General features: G+C 41.6%; 1 protein-coding gene across 5 annotated transcripts in view; it reads left to right on the top strand.

Annotated features, from left to right (window-relative positions):
• Nucleotides 1-22,061, top strand: part of LOC139971355 (serine/threonine-protein phosphatase 2A 56 kDa regulatory subunit epsilon isoform-like) — a 96,790-nt gene that overhangs the window by 19,842 nt on the left and 54,887 nt on the right. For all 5 annotated transcript variants that reach the window (XM_071977717.1, XM_071977720.1, XM_071977718.1 and 2 more), the window contains exon 3: nucleotides 19,568-19,764. In XM_071977717.1, the coding sequence (XP_071833818.1) occupies nucleotides 19,568-19,764 (197 nt within the window). The remainder of the gene's footprint in view (nucleotides 1-19,567; nucleotides 19,765-22,061) is intronic.

The following is a 22,061-nucleotide window of genomic DNA, read 5'->3' as shown; positions in this document are numbered from 1 at the left end:
TTTAATACCAAACGAGGCTATAAATGTCGAAAATCAAACCATAAACCACTTTAAATGTTATTGCAATTTTTCCAAGCATTGAAAGACATACAGTAATTTGTGTTGTTTCTGGAAGAGGTTGAGAGTGTAAAGTGTTCTAAGTAGCTGAATTACTTCTCTAATCTTGTTTGACTACATCTTGTATGCGATGATGATTATTTGTCAATTTGTTTGTGTTACATCTTACACTAATTCGTTCTCTGTGAACTTTGACATCCTTCAGGATTTCTGGCAAGCATGGGTATCATATACTATAAAGAAAAGATATAGGCATTTACATTGCTACTTGCTTACCTGTGTCCTCACAACCTCAGCACTCTCGCGGTACAATGTCTAGAACCTGTAACCTTTGAACACTGTGCCTCCTCTATAACTGTAAAGTAGTGGAAGCAATTTGCAGAACCACTACTGTACATATACCCTGATAAAGCCTTTGAAAATGGGAGATTGGCAGTGCCCAGGATCCATCCAACAACACTCCAAATTAAAAAGGATACTCATCGGGCTACGGACGATAGTTAGACCAAAGATCTGCCTCTTCTGTAAACACCAAAATCGGTCCTGATTACAACAGTTCCGTGAGATTCGAAATGATGGAAAATCTGTGACGAAACAAACGTTCTATAAATACCTTGGGTGGTAGCATGAGAATGGAGGGTTTTGACCAGCAGAGTCTGGTTGTAGAGGGTGCACAGTGTTAAAAGGTTACCAGTTTACTCTAGACACAGTAGAGCGAGAGTGCTGTTGTGATGAGAATTATAAATGTCCAAACCAGGTAAGTTTTGGAATTTTGCCTCTCCTTTTAGTTAGACATGTATTTAGACTTATGGACTCTTGTTATAGGATGGTTCAGAGGGGGACAGTATGCCTGGTGCAATTAAACTATGACCAAAGACCACAGAAACTCAAGGGATTAATTTATCAGGTATCGTATTGCAAAATACTACGGTATGCAAAATGGGGAAGATGGGATCACAGTGCAAAGATAGCAGTTTTCATACTCAGAAACCACATTTAACTATTCGATGAGAGACAAAATTCAGAGCTTTAAATAAATGTTATGCAAAATTTGAATCATTAAATTATTCCCTGGTGAGTGTGTGATGGATGCAATTCTTCGGAGTCCAGTATTTATCATAGGTGGCTGGTAAGAGAAACTAACTTGCACACAGTGTTGAACTGTAGACACATGTACAGCATTAAATGTTAGTGTAAGATTGATAGTGAGATAACACTGCATGATAGTGAGATAACACAGCAAGGTGATTCTGTTAATCACCATCTGACTTTTGGTATCGATAAATTTGGACCCTGTTTGTCATTTGTGTGGTAGTGTCAGGTGTATCCTACTAACCTTTGTTTTAAAATGTTTTCAGTGGTAGGAATAGAGGCATTTTACCATGGCTAGATTTACGTGAGGACCCATCTCGTCACAGGACAATTACTGAACATTTTATGTCTACATAGTATGTTCAGTATAGTGATGTTTGGTCGAGTATTATTATTCGTAACTGGTTTTGCAGTAGAAACATGTCTAGCAATTTGTCAAGTTTCTCAAATCTGCAGGGTCGAAATAAAGTTATGAAGCTCCCTTACATCCTAACAAATACTCAAAAGAAAGTTTTTATTCTGACATAAATATTCTAAATTAGTCTTCTAAGGTTAAAAACAAACCTGACCTCTTCTCAAAGAATTTGTTAGAATCATTGAAAAGAGGCATTTTAAGGGGCAGGTCGACTTGTAAAGTAGGCAATCTGCCAAGGGTAGAAATTTACCCCATTAAATGAATACTCATTTTAATACCGTTTAGAGAGTCAGGAAGGAGTCTAAATTTAACACCAAATTTGACCTTTTCTCAAGTAACTTGATGGGATCATTATAACACTTGACAACATAACGTGAAATTAGCTAACCCTTTCAGGAAGTATAAATAATTGCTAACTGTGAGGCTCATACAGTAGGCCAGTTGAATGGATGCTAGAGGTTAAAAACTCTTGTACTGTGATTTTAAAATTTTCCCCTCAGTTTTAGTTCTACTGCCACAGATCAGAATTGTAGGGATTCTTTGTCCAGATCCACAAGTTGATACACAACCTGTAGGTAGAGTTGATGTATATGGTTTGTGAAAGATATTACAATATTTGTTTTCTTTCATTTATAACTACAGTAACATGAATATGCAACACTTTTCTGTGACTATACTAAATGCGGTGCATATGGTGGGTATTTAGCTGGTGGTGTCACTAGTTTTGTATTTGATATGATAGAGTTTATCATGTACTGCATAGTACAGCACTTTCATATCATCAGTGCAGATTCAAATTACTCACAGCATCAATTTATAAGAAATAACCTTCTTGCTAGCTACATGCATTTTAGTAATTTCTCAATCATTATCTCTGCATTACAGTAGGTGGTGAGTGACTAGTATTATTTGCCTACAAGTTGGTGTTAAATTTCTCTATTAAATTTTTAACTGTGAACATATATGATGTTTTAATTATTTTCTGTTTATATCTTGGCTCATCTATAAAAAAAAAAATTATATTTTATAAAATTTATTAGCCTTACTTGCTGGTCAACTTTAATATAGTATATAATGAGGCATGGTGTTCCTTGAGCTTGTCACCATTTAATTTTTTGCTATACTTATGATGTGTTAGTAGGTTTATACCTTATGATGTGTTAGTAGGTTTATACCTTATGATGTGTTAGTAGGTTTATACTTTATGATGTGTTAGTAGGTTTATACTTTATGATGTGTTAGTAGGTTTATACCTCATGATGTGTTAGTAGGTTTAAACCTTATGATGTATTAGTATGTTTATACCTTATGATATGTTAGTAGGTTTATACCTTATGATGTGTTTGTAGCCTGTTTATACCCTATGATGTGTTAGTAGGTTTATACCTTATAATGTGTTAGTAGGTATATACCTTATGATGTGTTAGTAGGTTTATAATACAGTATCAAACTACTGCCAGTGGAGCTCAACTTATGTCAAGGCTTATTTTTCAGCGTTTAAACCCCCCAAAAAATAGCAGGATTCCTCCCAAGTAACCAATTAAGTTAACAACTTTAGAAGACAAAGTTTTTCATGTTTTAACTTTACCCATATTATATTTCACAGACCATTCAGGATTTTTAAATTGAAGCATTGTTATTTGCGGAAAGCCAGATTTTCAAATTCCTCGTCCCTTGTCTGTGCGTTGCGAACATCATAAATATATGTTATAACTGATTGCTTCTGTACAGCATATGATTGAATATTTTGTTTCTTCAGTCCTCTCTTACCTGTCTCAGCTCTACATATCATGCCCTCTGATCTACCTTGCATAGCTCATCACACATTTCCCGAACAAGCTCATTCCTTACTGAACTTGGAAATGCCAAGGTACAACACACAAAAGTGTAGCCTCCAGGCATGGTGTTGAAAGTAGGCGGCTGAGGGGGCTGCAGTCTCCTGCAGGCAGGCTGTGTAGGATGCAACCTTCTTCACTACACAGTTCCACGCTATAGGCATTGCTGGTCTTCTGAGATAATCTTTGGATATTGATTCTGTCTGGCTGCAGGAGATCTTGCAGCTGCTGCAGCATTTCTTTCTTAGATACGTTGCTTTTACCAATAATGGGTTATATTATGCATCTTTTGTGAAATTCTGACTTTTCTGTTTGTGCGTACATTCAGCCAAACTGTACGTTCAGAGCATGATTTTGCCTTCTGTTTATGTTTGTCTTAGTACTGCTGTTAATCATCTCGGTGATGGATAGTTGAGAACATTTTCTGGTCTTGCAAGTTTTTATCATCAATCACAGTGATTATGTATTGGCTGTAAATACAGACTTGTACTCCCTATGATCTAGCCTCCCTGGGATACAAGAGATATTTGATTTACTATTAGGCTAGTCCAAGTTATTAATTAAGGAGAAGCATTATGAAGAAGGGAATTACTCTTCCAAAGGAAGTTTGATCACTTCATTGATTAACTGGATATGCGGTGTCTTTCTCGGATCAGAGGACGGACTCTGCATTAATAATGTGGCTGTCATAAAGTACATGGGAAAAAAAAGAAAGAAGGTAAATGGATATGGACATGGAAACTGGTGCAAGCTTTTAACATTGATAGTCACTGTGAAAGCGTGTTCGCTCATCATTGTAGAGTTACAGATAATTGTTAAGTAGTTCATTTGAAAGCCAATTATGCAGCAGGAAGTAGGGCAGAGAACAGAACTGATATTGCAAGCCAATCACTTTAATTTGATTTATAGAATGCTATTTGCAGTGTTCAGTGACTGTTGCTCTGACTACAGTACTTAGAGTAGTAGTACAGTCAAGGTTTCTATTGTTAAGGTCTCGGCAGTCTGTAGTAGGGTCATCAAAACGCAACAATTAGAGCCTTCAAAGTTTTATTTTATGTGATACATCAGATGTGTCAGTTTTTATGAAGTGTTACGTAGTGTCATCATCCAAAACTGTGGCTGCAGCAAATCAAGTTATAGTAGAAGTAGATAGTTTATCTGTCACATGAATACCCAGTATCTACAGTACAGTATTATACTGTACAGTATCGAGTGGGCTTTAAGCATTCATACTGTGCGGAAAATGTGCCAATAACTTTTCCTTCTCCACACTCTGTCCATATCATTGCTACGTAGTACTAGGTGTTCTGTACATGGATGATATTGAACTTAATCCAAAGGTCACCCAGTATTCCCACACATAGGCTAGAACATCAAATAGTGGTCATTCATTTCATGTTTTCTCAAACATGAGTACAAACTAGTGCCATCAACCTATCCTCAAAGAATTTCCCCTCAATGAAATATGTAATATTTAGCTTAATTTAGCACTCCGCTGGGTCGGAAAAAAATTATGGAACTAACTTCAGGAAAGCAGGTTTTCAAAAGTTCTAGCAAGTTTTTATCCCTGGCATGTCAAAAGTTTTGGAGTATTGCTGATGCTAGTTAATACAGGCATTTTATATTCTGTCATCAATTTAATCTGATAAAATAGTTCATGCTGCTTACACCTGCTGTGGTTGTCACTTGGAATTTTCTTTGATTACTCTGGCTGATTTACATACATGTAAACAATTTACATGTTATTTTTGCTTTGGCAGGACTTACAGGTCTATGCCAGTTCCTCCTTGATACATAAATTGCCAGTTTTCCTTATTTGCGGACTGTATGCTAGGCACTGTTGCGCTTTTCTTGAGTGTGTTTATTAAAATTTGAAGAATCTTTTTGTAGAGGTTAAGTACAATGCAGTATGTGATGCTTGACAGAGCATGTACCCTCGTAGTTCAATCTTGCTCCCTTGAGATATTCGACTGTCATTATGTTAAAAGAGTACAAAAGACTTATAGAAATATAGTGCAAGAGAATAAATTTTCCTCAATGCCCAAGATGGAGGCGATACAAGCAAACTGTAGAAGAATCATATCTGTTAGTACAGACAAAAGAACAAAGATACTGAAGAAATATAGATCGAAGAGAGACAACGAATTCTGTGACGCAAAATTATACAAACTAATCGAAATATGCAAAAATATGGAAATCAGCAAGGAAATGAATCTAGGAATCCTCTAAAAAACAGCATTATGGAGTATTATTTCTACTTTTACTTAATTGTTTAGTTGTTTGTTTGGGTTTAAATATTTTATGACAAAGGATTTTTTTGACTAAATTGACTTTCAAATATTACAAAAATACAAAAAGGAGGCAATCAAAAATCGATTACAGTGAAATTCATCCCACAACTGATTTTCAGTAAACTGTTCAAACTTTGGCTTGATGGATGGAAGAAGGATTATCTGGAGTAGGTGGGCTGCATTTTGTAGAAGATCCTGAACAGTGAACAGAGGATAATTTGACTTCCTCTTTTTATATACATATATATGTCTCTCTATGCTTTTGCTATCTCATTTACAATCCAGAACATAAATTGGTATAATAAAACTTCTCTATTGCAACACCCCTTGTCTAACCACTGAATGAAGTCTATTAATGAACAATTTATAGTGTCACAGAATCGTTTTATGCAACTGTTACAGCCAGAATTGTACTTTGAGGTAAATCTGTTTCCATTAATTTGAGTGCTGAATTGACTATCAAGAGGGTAGAAGGAGAAAAGAGTTGGGAATGTATTTATGTGTTGGATGTATTTTTAGGCCAAGGCAGAACTAATTCAAATACTTTCAAGGGCATAATTTACGTCAGTCTGGATGTTTTCTTTAGTTTCAATGTCACATATATTAATATTTTTATGATAATGGATTAGGATATAAAGTCTTTTCAGTTAGGAAAGCTTCTAAAGCTAATATTCCTTTAGGAGTTTTATTCTCAATATAGAAATTTATCAAGATTTGTGACATTAACAGTGGTAGTATTTCCTTCAATACTATATATGTTGGAAAGGAGAATTCTGTATTAGCCAAATCAAAAATTAGCAATCATTGGTAGTATCATATATTTGGAGAAAATATGGAGTAATTTTTAAATCAAATATAGACGATATGCAGCTTGCTGCATAAAATTAGTTGCAAGGCTTTAAGCAATTCACTCATTTTTTTTCATACTTTAATTTAAAAAAATGTTTTCTTGCTAACATGTTTTGACTGTTCTTTGACACTATTGAGTTAGAACTTCCATATTTCAAAGTTAAAACTTATTAAAATCATATCCAAATGTTTTCATTAAATATACGAATGCAAATAACTGAAAAGATAAAAAGTAATTATCTATTTTTGTCGAGCCGAAAATATAGTGTGCTGTGGTGTGGTAATTATGGGTAGTAACGTAGGAGCAGAAAGAAGTGCCTCTCGTTTGTAGTAACATACCAAAGCTTAATTTCAAGCTTTGCATGGTGGACGGCAGCAATGGGATTTCTAAGCTTCAAAAGTATTCAGTCGAAAGGTTTGAAATGAGGTGTAAGCGGAATTGCCATAAATTAGTAGAGAATTTTCAGTTTGTAGAACATCTACGTAATTCTGCCTTTATAGCAGCATTACTTTCTTCCTCTCTACTTGAGAATAGTAATTATTGTAATATCTTGCAATAAATGAGGTGATTACATATTCATATTCATCCTTGTGCCAAGGCTAGTCCTTGCATGACTTTGTAGTCGTATTCAAGGATATTTTTGAAAAATAGACCTGTATTCCTGCAAGTACGATACTTGTACAGTAACAGGTAGGTACTGGTATTCGTAGATTTTGTACTCCGCTTGTATTCATGATTGGGTCTCGCTCTCTCACAGGGAACTCTTAATATGGGATTTTATACATTTCCCATGCATTCTGCTCTCTCCTTACAAACTGGTGTGTGTGTGTGTGAGTCTTGGACTAAACAATTGTGGTGAACATTGGAGATTGATGTCCTTTTTGTTGCCATTCAACTGTCTGGGAAGGTTTCTCTGCGAAGTGGTTTCTATGGATTTTGCTTTCTTATTGCACCTCTGTGTCAATATTTGATGTTTAACTTTGTGGATTTGTTGAGTGTACCATTGGCAAATGCTGTTGCTTAATTTACAAGTTAAATTGTCTCTGTGATCAGGCATTACAATACCATTTGGGTATCCATTCAACTAATGTTGAATATCTGAAGAGATTCAAGAGTTTTATAGGGTTGTTCTTGTTGTGACGGAAAACTTTTCATTCAAAGGAACACAAGCACAGTGTGTACTAATGCCACACATCATCAAAATGCCATAAATGCTGCGGTGTACACTATATATATGTTATTTATGTCTGTACCTTTTGTTCAAAAGAATCTTTTGAGTATTTTGTGACCTTTCATATGATATTCTACCAGCATTCACCAAATCCATTATATTACCTGAGGAATGTTCTGTCAGAAGCCCAAAATGTTTTGCAATTCAATCAAGCAGTCCATAATTGACTAAACACATACTGTACTCACATACTCAAGCATGGTTGACAACTGTATACTCTTGCTGTTACTCACATACTCAAACATAGTTGACTATACTCTTACTGTACTCACATACTCAAGCATACTGTAGTTACCTATACTCTGACTGAACTCACATGTCCAAGCATAGTTGACTATACTCTTACTGTACTCACAGATTCAAGCCTAGTTGAATCTTACTGTACTCACATACCTAAGCATAGTTGATTAATACTGTACTCACATGCTCTAGCATAGTTACCTATATATTCATACTGTAATCATATATTCAAGCATTGTTACCTATATATTCATACTGTAATCATATATTCAAGCATTGTTACCTATACTCTTACTGTACTCACATGTCCTAGCATAGTTACCTATACTCTTACTGTGGTCACATACTCAAGCGTAGTTGACTATACTACTTGCATACTCAAGCATAGTTGACTAAATACTCTTTCTTAACTCACCATCCTTCTAAAATTTTAGAGTATTTATCGCTCTATTGAAGCATTTTGCAGGACTCATCAAAAGTTTTTATGTTGTCGTCTCTCTTAACTGTAAGTCATTCATGTAAAATGAGGGAGCAAAAGAGGAAATTATCTAAAAATTAAGTTTGGACCTACAGTAGGCATGGTACACAGTAGCAGAAGTGGGAAGTCAAGGTTAATCCGGCCTTTCACTTTTATTTCACTTTGCAGTTTGTATAACTTTACTCTTTGTAAATAGAACATTTGTCACTAATTTGTTTTCTTTTCCCCTATTGTTCACCTTGTGTGCTCACTCTTTAGATTAATATATTCCATAAATATAATTACAGGTAAATTACAAGCTTTGTTCTAATAATTAGCTGTTAGTTAATTATTTATGGAACTCGAGAGTGCTGTTTTCACTTCCTTGTTACCCATTTATGCACACTGGCCCCGTCTTATTGCAATGTAGTGTCAGTCTCATATATCAGGAGATTTCTGTACATGCATAGGAATCAGTTTAGTTAACATGGTTAGTCTAGCAGTTAACAGTTCCAGTTAGGAAACAAAAAGCTGTTAATAATGCTGTCGACCAATGTGGACAGTAAAAATGGTGTTACTTAGTACTTGCTGAGCCTGCTTAGATAGTTTGTTTGCAAACAAAGGTCATTTGTAAAGGTCATTGTTCTTTTTTTAGTTAATATCAAATCAATTTTGAAAAAGAAAAAGTGCTTGAAGTGATGACATTGGATGTTTCAGGTTGAGAAAAAGGTAGATCTTTCTTATTTGGAGCTCAAAAGGTCATTTTAGGTCAGCAGAGTTCAAAAGGTAAAACATATTGTAGATGCAATACCATTAGAAGGGAAACTTGTTCATTTTGTCATGTAGCCAACAAATTGTAGCCTAATATTGAATAAAGTTAACAGAAGCCATACAGTAGATACATTGGTTTGAAAGGAGGTTGAGATCCTTTTGGGTCAAACATGAGCATCTTCTTAACAACATCAATCCCTTCAAGTTCAAAGGAAACTTGGACAGTTATCATAATTTGTTTGTAGGTCCTGCAGTTTCCTAACAAACTTAATTGTGTTTTGGTGGAGTTCAAAGGTCATGTGAAGTTTATACCAGAGTATAAATTGTGAATTTTCATGCATTTAAGGAAAAGAAATATTCAGTGTTCATCTTTGTTTCAAATGGTAACAAGGTCACCCATGTTCATGGATCTCAATAAAGTCAGGATCAAAGTAGGATCCAAGCAGCTGTAACTCTCAGTATTAAGTCAGTAAATGGATCTCAATATATAAGGAAAGTAGGACCCAAGCAGCTGTAACTCTTAGTATTAAGTCAGTACATGGATCTCAGTCTATACAGAAAGTAGGATTCAAGCAGCTGTAACTCTTAGTATTAAGTCAGTACATGGATCTCAATATATTCGGAAAGTAGGATCCAAGCAGCTGTAACTCTCAGTATTTAGTCAGTACATGGATCTCAATATATTCGGAAAGTAGGATCCAAGCAGCTGTAACTCTTAATATTAAGTCAGTACATGGATCTCAGTCTATACAGAAAGTAGGATTCAAGCAGCTGTAACTCTTAGTATTAAGTCAGTACATGGATCTCAATATATTCGGAAAGTAGGATCCAAGCAGCTGTAACTCTCAGTATTTAGTCAGTACATGGATCTCAATATATTCGGAAAGTAGGATCCAAGCAGCTGTAACTCTTAATATTAAGTCAGTACATGGATCTCAGTCTATACAGAAAGTAGGATTCAAGCAGCTGTAACTCTTAGTATTAAGTCAGTACATGGATCTCAATATATTCGGAAAGTAGGATCCAAGCAGCTGTAACTCTCAGTATTTAGTCAGTACATGGATCTCAATATATTCGGAAAGTAGGATCCAAGCAGCTGTAACTCTTAATATTAAGTCAGTACATGGATCTCAGTCTATACAGAAAGTAGGATTCAAGCAGCTGTAACTCTTAGTATTAAGTCAGTACATGGATCTCAATATATTCGGAAAGTAGGATCCAAGCAGCTGTAACTCTCAGTATTTAGTCAGTACATGGATCTCAATATATTCGGAAAGTAGGATCCAAGCAGCTGTAACTCTTAATTTACTTCGCTCCTCGCTTACCTGTCTCCTCACAACCTTAGCACCTCATTCTACCGTGCCTATAAAGTCCTGGTAAATAAATAACACTGTGCGCCCTCTATGACCGGACCCCCCTTCCGGTCCCTCCTCCTTTTTCATTCTACCATTCCAAGTGCCTACACGCATATTTTTCTTGTGGATAGTTTCCTTGGAAAATTGTCTTGGTTTTCTTCGACGATCGTCGGAAGTTTTTTAGCTTCGGATCTTTAGAAGTTTGACAGTCCTTTCCTGACCGATAAGTATCCTTTTTATCAAAAAGGGAGGGTTTTGGGGACTGTTTTCGTAGTACGTTTCCTCCTCGGGTTGGTTTGCGGCGGGGTTAGCAGTTCCGCGAAACTGCCTAGGTTCCCGCCCTATTCCTCCCCACGCTAAAGCGTGTTGTTGTCTTTGTGTTTTCTTAGCTTGTTTACTAGCTTTCTTCCCCCCAATTAGTTTCTCTCGTCCCCCTTTTGGGGATTCATATTGCTCACATATATTCACTCTTTTTCGTATGTATTTCTCGCTCTCTCATTTTTGTTTCAGCTTGCATTTTCATGTTAGGCCACCCCGTAGCGTTACCTTGTTTACCGTTGCTAGGTTACGCTACGCTCCACCTAAGCCTAATTCCCTCCCTAGTTCTCCCCTCTTACGTTAAGCTTCTATTGTTGTTCATTTATCACTAAGAAGTAATCTTCCTTAATCCGGTTATTCAGCATGTCACGCAATCCATTGAAGTGCATCAACTGCTCTATGTTTCGCCCAGGCAGAGCCTGGGACGAACACGACCTTTGTCCAAAATGCAGATCCTGCACTCGACGAGACCCCTGCCTGGTGTGTATTAAGTTTACACCAGCTCAGTGGCAGGACATCGACCTGTGGCTTGAGGGCTTACGTAGCAAGCTCCAGGGAAGGCTGGACTCGATCCCGAGCGCAATCGGGGCGCCGGAGGTTCCAGGAATAACGGGAGATAGAGAGGAGGAGGGAGTAGTAGAGAGAGAGGTGGAGGAGAGTGGCCAGGAGAGGGCCGAAGGAGAGAAAGAGGTAGAGAGAGAGGAAAGAGAAAGAGAAAGAATTCCCCTAACGGCCCCGGCTACGTCCGGATCAGTTACGGCCAGAGGGAAGGGCAGGAGCAAAGGCAAGGCTCCTGCCAGGAAAAGACCTCCAAAGCAGAGGCACAGCTCGGCCGGGCTGGAGACTCCGTCTCAGTCCGGGCCGCAGCTAAACAGACCCACAGAGCGCGGCCCCCCGGCCGTGGGAGGCTCGGGTCCTAAAGAGAGAGCAACCGAGGGGACGCGGAGACGGAGCCGGTCCCGTTCCAGGGAGCCGGACAGGGAGCCGGAGAGGCGGGTTCAGACGGAGATCCCGGCCCGAGAAAGTAGGGAGAGAGAGTCCTCCCGCCGACCCAGAAGGGAGAGATCGGGGTCGCATACAAGATCCCCAAGACGGAGAGAGAGGAAGAGATACTCTCTAATCTCCGACGAGTCCTCGGACTCTTCCGACGATGGATACAGAAGATCCAAGAAGAGGCGCCGGTCCCCGAGACGGCGTCAGGAAGAGGAACCAGCTTGGCTTTCCAAACTCACCGGCCTGCTACGGCCCCTGCTGGAGCAAAGGACGTCCACGGTAGCCGACGTGGCACCGGGCCCTACCAGCCCCGTATCGACCATGGCCCCGCAACCGGCCCCGGACCCGGACGCTCTGGATTGCAGAGCGTCGGTGAATCTTTCCGGCTTGGAGGACGAAGGGGAGCCCATAGATCCAGATCCTCTCGACTACGATCCTATGGAGGACAGCTTTGGTCACAATTACGAACCGGAGGAAGCACCCGTGACAGGAGGAGCCCTCCCACAGGAGCTAATAACACGGGCGGCAGACATATTCAGACGACACCTGGGGTTCGAGGAACCCGAGACGCAACCGCAGAAGGCGGGCCGGGTATCAAAATTGACGGCGACCTGCGAAGCGTCATATAAGCCCAAAACTACCATACCAGTAGACGCAACCTGTTATGACAGATTTGAGGCCATTGCCAACAAGACCAAGTGGACGGCCTTCCCGGCCAGGGCAGATAGAGCGGTCAGGGTACCTGACGAGGCATGGAAGGATCTATTTAGATGCCCAACCATCCCCCAGGAGGCCAAGGAGAGATTAAAAGCCGAACAAGGGGCCTCATCCACACACGTGTTCAAGACCCCGGACCAGAGGAAGCTAGAAGAGCTTTTGGTAGAGGTGGACATGGCAGCCCGTTCGGGCATGAAGTTCGCATCGGTACTAATGCTATCAGCCGAAGTCCTTATGCGACACCACCAACAGCTCCCTGAGGACAGCAGCCAAGTATCCAGGGACGAAGCGGGCCAGCTCCTCCTGCTGCTGGGCCCCCTCGTCAGACTCGCGTACGATCAATTTGCAAGGGTCGCTACCAGGTCCGTAAAGGCCCGTAGACAAAACATCGTCTCCGCCATCCATTGGCCTTCGACGGAGGCGAAGGACAGAATGCTGGAACTACCAATCCTCGGGGAAGACCTTTTTGCGGGCTGCTTCCAAAAGAAACTGCAGGAAGAGGTGGCCCGAAGGGAGACTCTGGCCAAATCAGAATTCCGACCCCCACCTACCCAGAGAACCAGACCCTTCCGCCCGAGGGAGAGCAGAGCACCTAGGGGAACGAGAGCAGCACCCGCCAAATCTATGAGCAGAGGAGCTCTCAGAGGCCGAAGCCGGGGGGCAGCCTTCCGTCCGACCCGCCCCTGGGCCCCCAGAGGAGGCAGAGGCTCCACGTCGACCAGACGGGACAGTGACCGCTCCTCCAATCGACCAGCGTTCGCCGCCCAGCCCTAGGGGTGCCCACCTCACCGCGGCCATTCCGCCGGTGGGGGGGAGACTAACAAGCTTCTCCCAGCAATGGGAATTTATTGGCGGGGACAAGTGGGTGTTGGACACAGTCAAACACGGGTACAAAATAGAATTCTCCTCCAGCCCACCTTTCGGGGGCGGAGGAAGGCAGACACTCACACCCACGGACCCCGTCAAACGCTTAGCCCTAGAAGGGGAAATTCTGGCCCTGCTGGCCAAGCAGGCAATTACAAGAGTTCCGGAAGAGACGGGACCACTCTTCCGGTCCTCCTTTTTTCTGACCAAAAAACGGGACGGCACCTGGCGTCCCATTCTAAACCTAAAACCCCTGAACACAAAACACATCAGACCAACACTTCCGTATGGAGACCTTAAACTTAATATTACCCCTACTCAGAAAGGGCATGTGGGCGGCGACCGTAGACTTACGGGACGCCTACCTGCACATCTTGATACACAAAGAACACCGACGATTCCTAGCGTTCCGGTACGCAGAACAAGACTACCAGTTCCGGGCGCTCCCATTCGGCCTAGCCACGGCTCCCAGAACCTTCACGAGAGTCGCGGGAGCAGTAGTCGCCTACCTCAGAAAAAGAGGGGTCACCCTCTACGTATATCTAGACGACTGGTTGGTAGTAGGGAACAGTCTATCGGAAGCAACCAACAACGTCCACAAAACGCTCCAGACCCTTCAAGAACTGGGCTGGATCGTGAACCAGAAGAAATCACGGCTATCACCCTCCCAGACGATCCAGTTCCTCGAGGCCATACTGGACTTCACCACCGGGGTAGCCCGACCCTCAGAAGAAAGAGTCGCGGCAGTCAAGGCGACCACACAACAGATCTTGGCACACCGGGGGTCACCAACGGGGACATGGCTCCGGGTCCTGGGACTCATGGCCAGCCTCGTCGATATAGTGAGACTGTGCAGGCTACACATGCGACCTCTGCAACTGCACCTGCTGAGGTCCGCAGACCCTACAGACCCAGACAAAACAACGCTCATCTACAGGTCAGAGGAGGTCACACAACACTTTCGATGGTGGCTCGACCCAAACAACTGGAGTTCAGGGGTACCCTTTGCGATACAGCTACCAATGACATCGATAACGACGGACGCGTCACTGTCCGGATGGGGAGCTCACTGGAGCAATCGCACAGCATGGGGGACGTGGTCCCAAACAGAAACATCTCTCCACATCAACATCCTGGAGATGATGGCGGTCAAAAGAGCCCTGGAAGCTTTCAACGACCACGTACAGGGAACGATAACCACAATCTTCACCGACAACACGACAGTGGTGGCCTACATCAATCGGCAGGGGGGCACCCGCTCAGAGAGACTGTGCCGACTCGCGTGGGAGGTGATAACAGCGGCCGAGGACTCCGGCACGATCCTAAGGGCTTCCCACATCGCAGGCAAGCTCAACGTGATGGCGGACGCCCTATCCAGGGGGCATATAGACCCCAACGAATGGTCTCTGGAACAGGAGACTTGCGACAGAATCTTTTCGATCTTCGGCAGGCCCACGATAGACCTGTTCGCAACACACAAGAACAACAAACTCCAGACCTTCTGTTCCAGACGATTCCACCCCCTGGCCTACCACACGGACGCAATGTCCCTCTCCTGGGACCACATGGATGCGTACATCTTCCCGCCGCTATGTATGATCGGACAAGTCCTCAGGAAAATTCGGAACTCCAAGGGCAGGTTCACACTAATAGCCCCGTTCTGGCCTCGCAGACCCTGGTTCGCCGAGATCCCCCAACTCCTCATGGACGTCCCAGTGAGTCTACCGGACAAGCCCCACCTACTGTCCCAGAGACAGGGAACTCTCTCCCACCCAGACATCAAGGGGTTACAATTAGTTGCCTGGAGGCTGTCCGGTCTTCCCTACGACAGAGAGGCTTTTCAGAAGCAGCTGCCGAGATGGCAGCCAACGCTAGAAGGGGAACGACCGCAGCGACTTACGATTCCCGTCTGCGGAAGTTCGACCAATGGTGCCGACCGAGACAGATGCTGCTGCCTGCTGCCTCTGTGACACAGATAGCCGAGTTCCTCCTCTCACTCTTCGGAGAAGGGAAACAAGTCTCCACTATCAGGAATTACAGGTCGGCCATCGCTGCCATCCACCAGGGCTTCCCAGATGGCTCCACACTGAGCAATAACCCGTACATTGCACAACTCATCAAAGGCATGGCGAATCGTCGCCCACAGATCAGACGGCCGGCCCCCTCCTGGGGACTCTCAGCAGTGTTACATGCCCTGGCAGGACCACCATACGAACCAATGGCTAACGCCTCCCTGGCTGCCCTCACAAAAAAGACACTCTTCCTCGTCGCAGTTGCGTCAGCAAGAAGGAGGAGTTGCCTCCACGCCCTATCCACCAAGCAGAATCACATCAGATTTGAGGGCCTCGGGGTGAGGATGGTTCCAGACCCGTCATTTATTGCAAAGAACCAGACCTTGACCTTCTTGCCAGGAGACATTTTCATCCCGGAAATTAAGACCATGTCATCAGTAGCCGAGGACAAACGATGGTGTCCAGTCAGGGCACTGAAGTGGTACCTGAACAAGACAGAGAAGTTAAGACAATCAACTTCTCTCTTCATCATACCACGACCACCCTACGCAGCGGCCTCCAAAGACACTCTATCCAGGTGGCTAGTAGAGATCATACGCCCGTTCACATCGGGGACCTCCCGACCAAGGGCTCACGACGTCAGAGGGGTCGCGGCCTCTACAGCCCTATTCGCCGGCATCCCGGTAGAGGACATACTCAAAGCAGCAGCGTGGAAAACTCCAACTACGTTCGTCGCCTGCTACTTGACCGACACTTTACACGCCGAAGCGGCATTTGGTAGCGCGGTGATGCGAGGTCCGGTGGGTAACAGGTCCCACCCCTCGGGCCTCCCACCATCGGGCAGTGCCACTCGGTGCTAAGGTTGTGAGGAGACAGGTAAGCGAGGAGCGAAGTAAATATTCCAAAACTTACTGGTTTGGATATTTACGAGTGACGAGCTTACCTGTCTCCATTCCCGCCTCCCTCCCCCGAGAGGGTGGTGGGACACAGCCGGACGGAGGAGCGGTCGCTCGACTTGACTCATGACTCCGAGCTTCACACCAGATAGACAGAACCACCATCCACCAGAGAGCCATCGACTATGTCTATCGGTGAGTGTACCTATGTGTTTCCGTATGCGTTTGCGTACATATTCTTCCACTTATGTTCTCACCTAAGTTGATCTAAGGGTAACAAGTGGCGGACCGTAAATCTTTAGGCTCCTTGTTAGTGTAAGGGGTAGTTCCGCCTGCAGGGTTCAGGAGAGTGTCCCCCCTTCCCGCTGCGCCGGGGAGGGTTACGCTACGGGGTGGCCTAACATGAAAATGCAAGCTGAAACAAAAATGAGAGAGCGAGAAATACATACGAAAAAGAGTGAATATATGTGAGCAATATGAATCCCCAAAAGGGGGACGAGAGAAACTAATTGGGGGGAAGAAAGCTAGTAAACAAGCTAAGAAAACACAAAGACAACAACACGCTTTAGCGTGGGGAGGAATAGGGCGGGAACCTAGGCAGTTTCGCGGAACTGCTAACCCCGCCGCAAACCAACCCGAGGAGGAAACGCACTACGAAAACAGTCCCCAAAACCCTCCCTTTTTGATAAAAAGGATACTTATCGGTCAGGAAAGGACTGTCAAACTTCTAAAGATCCGAAGCTAAAAAACTTCCGGCGATCGTCGAAGAAAACCAAGACAATTTTCCAAGGAAACTATCCACAAGAAAAATATGCGTGTAGGCACTTGGAATGGTAGAATGAAAAAGGAGGAGGGACCGGAAGGGGGGTCCGGTCATAGAGGGCGCACAGTGTTATTTATTTACCAGGACTTTATAGGCACGGTAGAATGAGGTGCTAAGGTTGTGAGGAGACAGGTAAGCTCGTCACTCGTAAATATCCAAACCAGTAAGTTTTGGAATATATTAAGTCAGTACATGGATCTCAGTCTATACAGAAAGTAGGATCCAAGCAGCTGTAACTCTCAGTATTAAATCACTTATTAGGGGTGAGAGTTTTCAAATGGACGTTCTGTTTGGAACATTGTATGAAAGCATATCAACGACCTTCGGGAGTGTAGCCAAATGAAGATGATGATTCACATCTTTAATATTCGCATGTATCACACAACTTTGAAATGTTTTGCAATTTATCCATGTGATGCTGCACCCAAGGAATATTAGATTATGAAATTCTACACAGTCAGTCTGTGCATTCATTTCTTGAATCACTTCCAATTTAAATTGAGTGGTACAATGAAAGATGTGGAGCTTTGACAGGTGGAATTGTAGTGTGTAGATGAGCTGAAGAAGTCAATGTTCCTTATGTTGCAATATATAAATCCAAGGAGAAAAAACGAATTTCAGGAGTTCATGCCGTATAACGTATATCGATCACTAAAATACACATTCAAAGATTATCAAAATTTTAGGGACAAATTTCCACCTATCATAAAAACGGGTACACTCCTCTCTCACCTGTCTCGATACTTCCATCGCACTTTCTCAGATCTACCAAGCCCATTAACTGGTAACTTTCTTAGTGCTGCACCCGATTGACCCCCTTCCAGGTCAACTGCCATCACCTTGTCCTTCCGAAATCTACCATAAGTCAACAGCCTGTTATTGATAAGTGATTGCCATCTGCAGGAATCACTCTTCATCACTGTAAAAAGTGAAAATGGTTTCATTTTGAAGTGAAAAGAAATTGAGGTGGAGGTTTCATGTAGTGTCTATGTGGTAGAGCTAGGAATATTTTCATCTCCACAGTAGTCTGCCAATTTAATATTTCTCTAGCATTACTCTTATAGTTTTATACTTTCTCCCAACATGTTGGTTGATTCTGATAAGAAGCCTCAAAGTGGGGAGAAATGAGTTACCACAATTATTTGTCTAACAGATTCTGTCCTACATAAATGAAGTTGGAATTTTTTCCAACTCTTTGCTGTATCAGATATATACAGATGCCTTCTCTTCCTATGTGTTTATCTGTGTCAAATATGTGATAGATGTTTGCCTCCTTACTTGCTCAGTGAACGATATCGGTTAATAAGAAGAGAATATCTTCCCTAAATACACTTGTGTACATCCATCACTGGGTGGCTTCGTAGCCTGTAAGAAATCCATACGATGATGTGGATTATGTTTCACTCAATCAGTCTTCACCATACCAGGATTCCAAAAAGCTGACCCTTAAAAACTCAATTTAGATCCTCGTAATTATGACGGGATATTAGTTCAGTCCGCATGTATACACAGAACAGGTTCAGCGTAGCTCACGAGTGAGGCCTTTCCTCGGAAATCACAATGCTGTGTGACTCGTTAAATATATATTCTCATCAAAGTCCAATATTTCTCAGCTCTCAGTCGTTCTGTTTGGTGGTGTTTCAAGGATTTGAGCTCCTCTGAACTGGGAGACTTTCTTTTCAAAATTGGTTCTTCTCTCTCTTCATCAGCTGCTTGAGTAAAAAGTGTAATCGCCAAAAACTGGAATTCATTTGTCTGTATTTTGTGGTTTTGTTTTGTGGGTCTTCACCATTGGTCTGTTACAGCTTTGTGTAAATTGAATTCTGTATGCTGATGGAATTATGACTTTGTTTGAAACAGGAAAAGGAAGATGTACGTAATAATAATGAAGCTACTTTGGTTTGGTTGGATCATAAATTAACGTTCATCAGCTAGACCCGACTCCGTTGAGAGCGTCCACGGGCAATACGTCGTTATACGACGTATATCAGATATTTTTCCAGATCGTATGGCAAATCTCATGCCTCTCTATGTTTTTATAAGCCTTATGGAAATATCACCCACTACACTGACTGAGTGGTGAGAAAAATGTCGCTAGATCTGTGTGTAAACCAGACCAACTGGAGAAGTGTTGTTTATGACAGATTTGAAATGCAACAACACACACCGAGTTTCAGTGGTCTATAAAAGGAATTAACGTAAAACGATACAAATGCTATTAAACAGTGGATGAATCCGGTACCTGCGATGGTAGATAAGAACAAGATGAAGGTTATAGACAAAGTTGCTCATAAATTGGGAAAAGAAGATGCTAATTCATTGTATGTTTCTCCAATGCCTTCCATTGCAGACACTCCACCTGCTGAACAGGCAGACCTTGTGAGCAAGAAATTACGCCAGTGCTGTGTTGTATTTGATTTTATGGACGCTGTGTCGGACTTAAAAGGGAAAGAAATTAAAAGAGCTAGTTTGAATGAATTGGTCGACTATATAACCACAGGTAGAGGGGTGCTGTCAGAAGACTTGTATCCAGAAATAGTTCAAATGGTAAGTATTATGTACTATATATCCTTTTTGTTTAAATCATTAATTTTCTGATTGAATTATAATACATTTAATAGTCCTCGCTGCACTTGATTCAAGTTTTTTATCATTATTATTAATGCTCAGAGAATTCTTTTTATGCACTTTATAATTTATGAAAAAAAGGAGTTTCTACAGCAACTTTTTCTGTTTCGTTGTACCTTTGTGTCAACATTTTCACATCACAGAAAGTTAAAAATTTTACCTTATCCCAGCTATGAAATGTTTATGTTTTGGTCGTCCAATTTCTGGTCGTGTTATACATTTCTTTGAAGAAAACATGATCAAATTTGTGTCATTTATATTTCAGTTGCAATTTGTTGTTAAGTTTGGCAAATTGCCAACTGGTACTATTTATGTAAATTGTTGTATTATTTCTTTCTCATGTAAAGCAGCAGGTTACATTGTAACAGATCTCCATTCACACAGAACCATGTACTGCATACATGTATACTAGTTAATGCTGCAGTAATTGTGATGCAGCAATTATCTGAAAACTTTGAGAAAGGTCTTTAACCTTTTCAAAGCAAAAATCAACATTAGGCCCTCCCTCACCTACATGTTAATGGAGATGTTACTAAGTCTAGCCCTCTCTGAATATAACAATCAGGGCAGATGTTGCTAAATAGTTTAAAGGGTAATTATCAGCTAATTGCACCCTTTTTTGGGGGGGGAGGTTTGGTGGGAGGAGGGAGGGGAAAGCTCCGGGAAAAGGTGGGCAAGGAGGGGAAGAGATATAGAACTCAAATTATGTGCAGTGAACATTATTAATCTTACCTGCGTGAAGTGGAACATCATTCTTTAATTGTGTAAATGACATACTGTAAGCAGAGCCCTGCTTTAACTTCCTATCTTAGTATGTTTACTTAAAGAAATGTCAGATGACATTAAAACATAGGTACATTCAATGGTTAATGTACATACATGGATGTTGATAATTAGTGTCTTACCATTGTGCTGATAGATGTAATTTTTTTAACATAAATAAATAACATCTAGTATATTGCACTTTTCAAATATCACAGAAACATCCTACTGTACCAGCACCTCACCTCATAATATGGTGATAAATAATCGGTGTCGTTTTCATTTTATAATAGGTTTATGATGATAGTTCATCCCTATGTACTGTTCCCATTTATTGTAAGGATTTATGATGCATTATGTGTAGATGCATGTAATAACTAATTGCTACACAATGAGCGTTATCATTTTAACCATTGGGTATAAACTATGTGAAATAAACAAGTTTTTGGTTCTTAAATTTTCATCAGAAAGCTTACCGTACCATTTCTCACTTTTACCCAAAATGCAAGTAACCTTGGCTTTCCCAATCTGCGAACGGCATATTATTTATGATTCAGTTTCTCTTTTCTTCCGATAATTCAATCGGCTGATGAAATGATAAGATTAATAACTATCATTGTGATACGTGTCTGAAGTAATTTTGCAAGGTGATGTCGAGTAAATGTTATTTCATTAAGGACTATAAGTGACTTGGGGCCTTTTCATGTATTTTTTTGCTATCCAGCTCAAACATAATCACAAACAGTAATTAGAGAGAGTTTCCTCGCCGTGGCCTCTCGTCTGACGTCAAGGCAGCATGTCATAACGGAGGAGAGTTTTTCTCTTCAGGCAATTCGGCAGATGCAGAAATGTTATCTTGAAGTTGATGGCTCGGCAATCTATAATTGTGTAGCCTGCTATATAGGAATAGTGGCGGCTCGAGATTATTATATGTATTGCATTTGTTGCAGCTTCTAAAAGCCTACATATCTGTTTAAAGCTGCATGTTGAATGTTAGGGAAATTCAGCATCACCATATACAGCGTCCTTGTTTTATGTTACGATAACAAAAGAATTAAATGAATTATATACTCGTGAAGATAATAGTGTCATTATTTGAAGTTAGATTATCGAGGGGCCTTCTCTGGTATTTACATGACCTATCTGTTGCATTGTTCAATGAATTAGAAAGATGGTTCATCAACAGTGTATATAATCCAGGGACTGTATAGTGTCATACATGGGCGCAATTTTGATTTCTTCAATCTTCAAAGAAGACACTGACATAAAGGTTTCAATTTTGACTTTATTATGGCATTAAAGCCTAGCAATTACTGAGAATGCTACTTGATGTCAGCCAAAGTCACCCAATCTTCCAGTAGTGCTTAATAAAAAAGTCAATTGTGTACCAACAATGATCATACTCTTGCATTTTTTTGCCCTCAATGTTTCCCACTTTCAAAAAGCATGCAAAA

This window comes from Apostichopus japonicus, chromosome 8 (assembly GCF_037975245.1).
Source record: "Apostichopus japonicus isolate 1M-3 chromosome 8, ASM3797524v1, whole genome shotgun sequence".
NCBI classification, from domain to species: domain Eukaryota; kingdom Metazoa; phylum Echinodermata; class Holothuroidea; order Aspidochirotida; family Stichopodidae; genus Apostichopus; species Apostichopus japonicus.
This window is presented reverse-complemented; position numbering and strand designations above follow the sequence as displayed.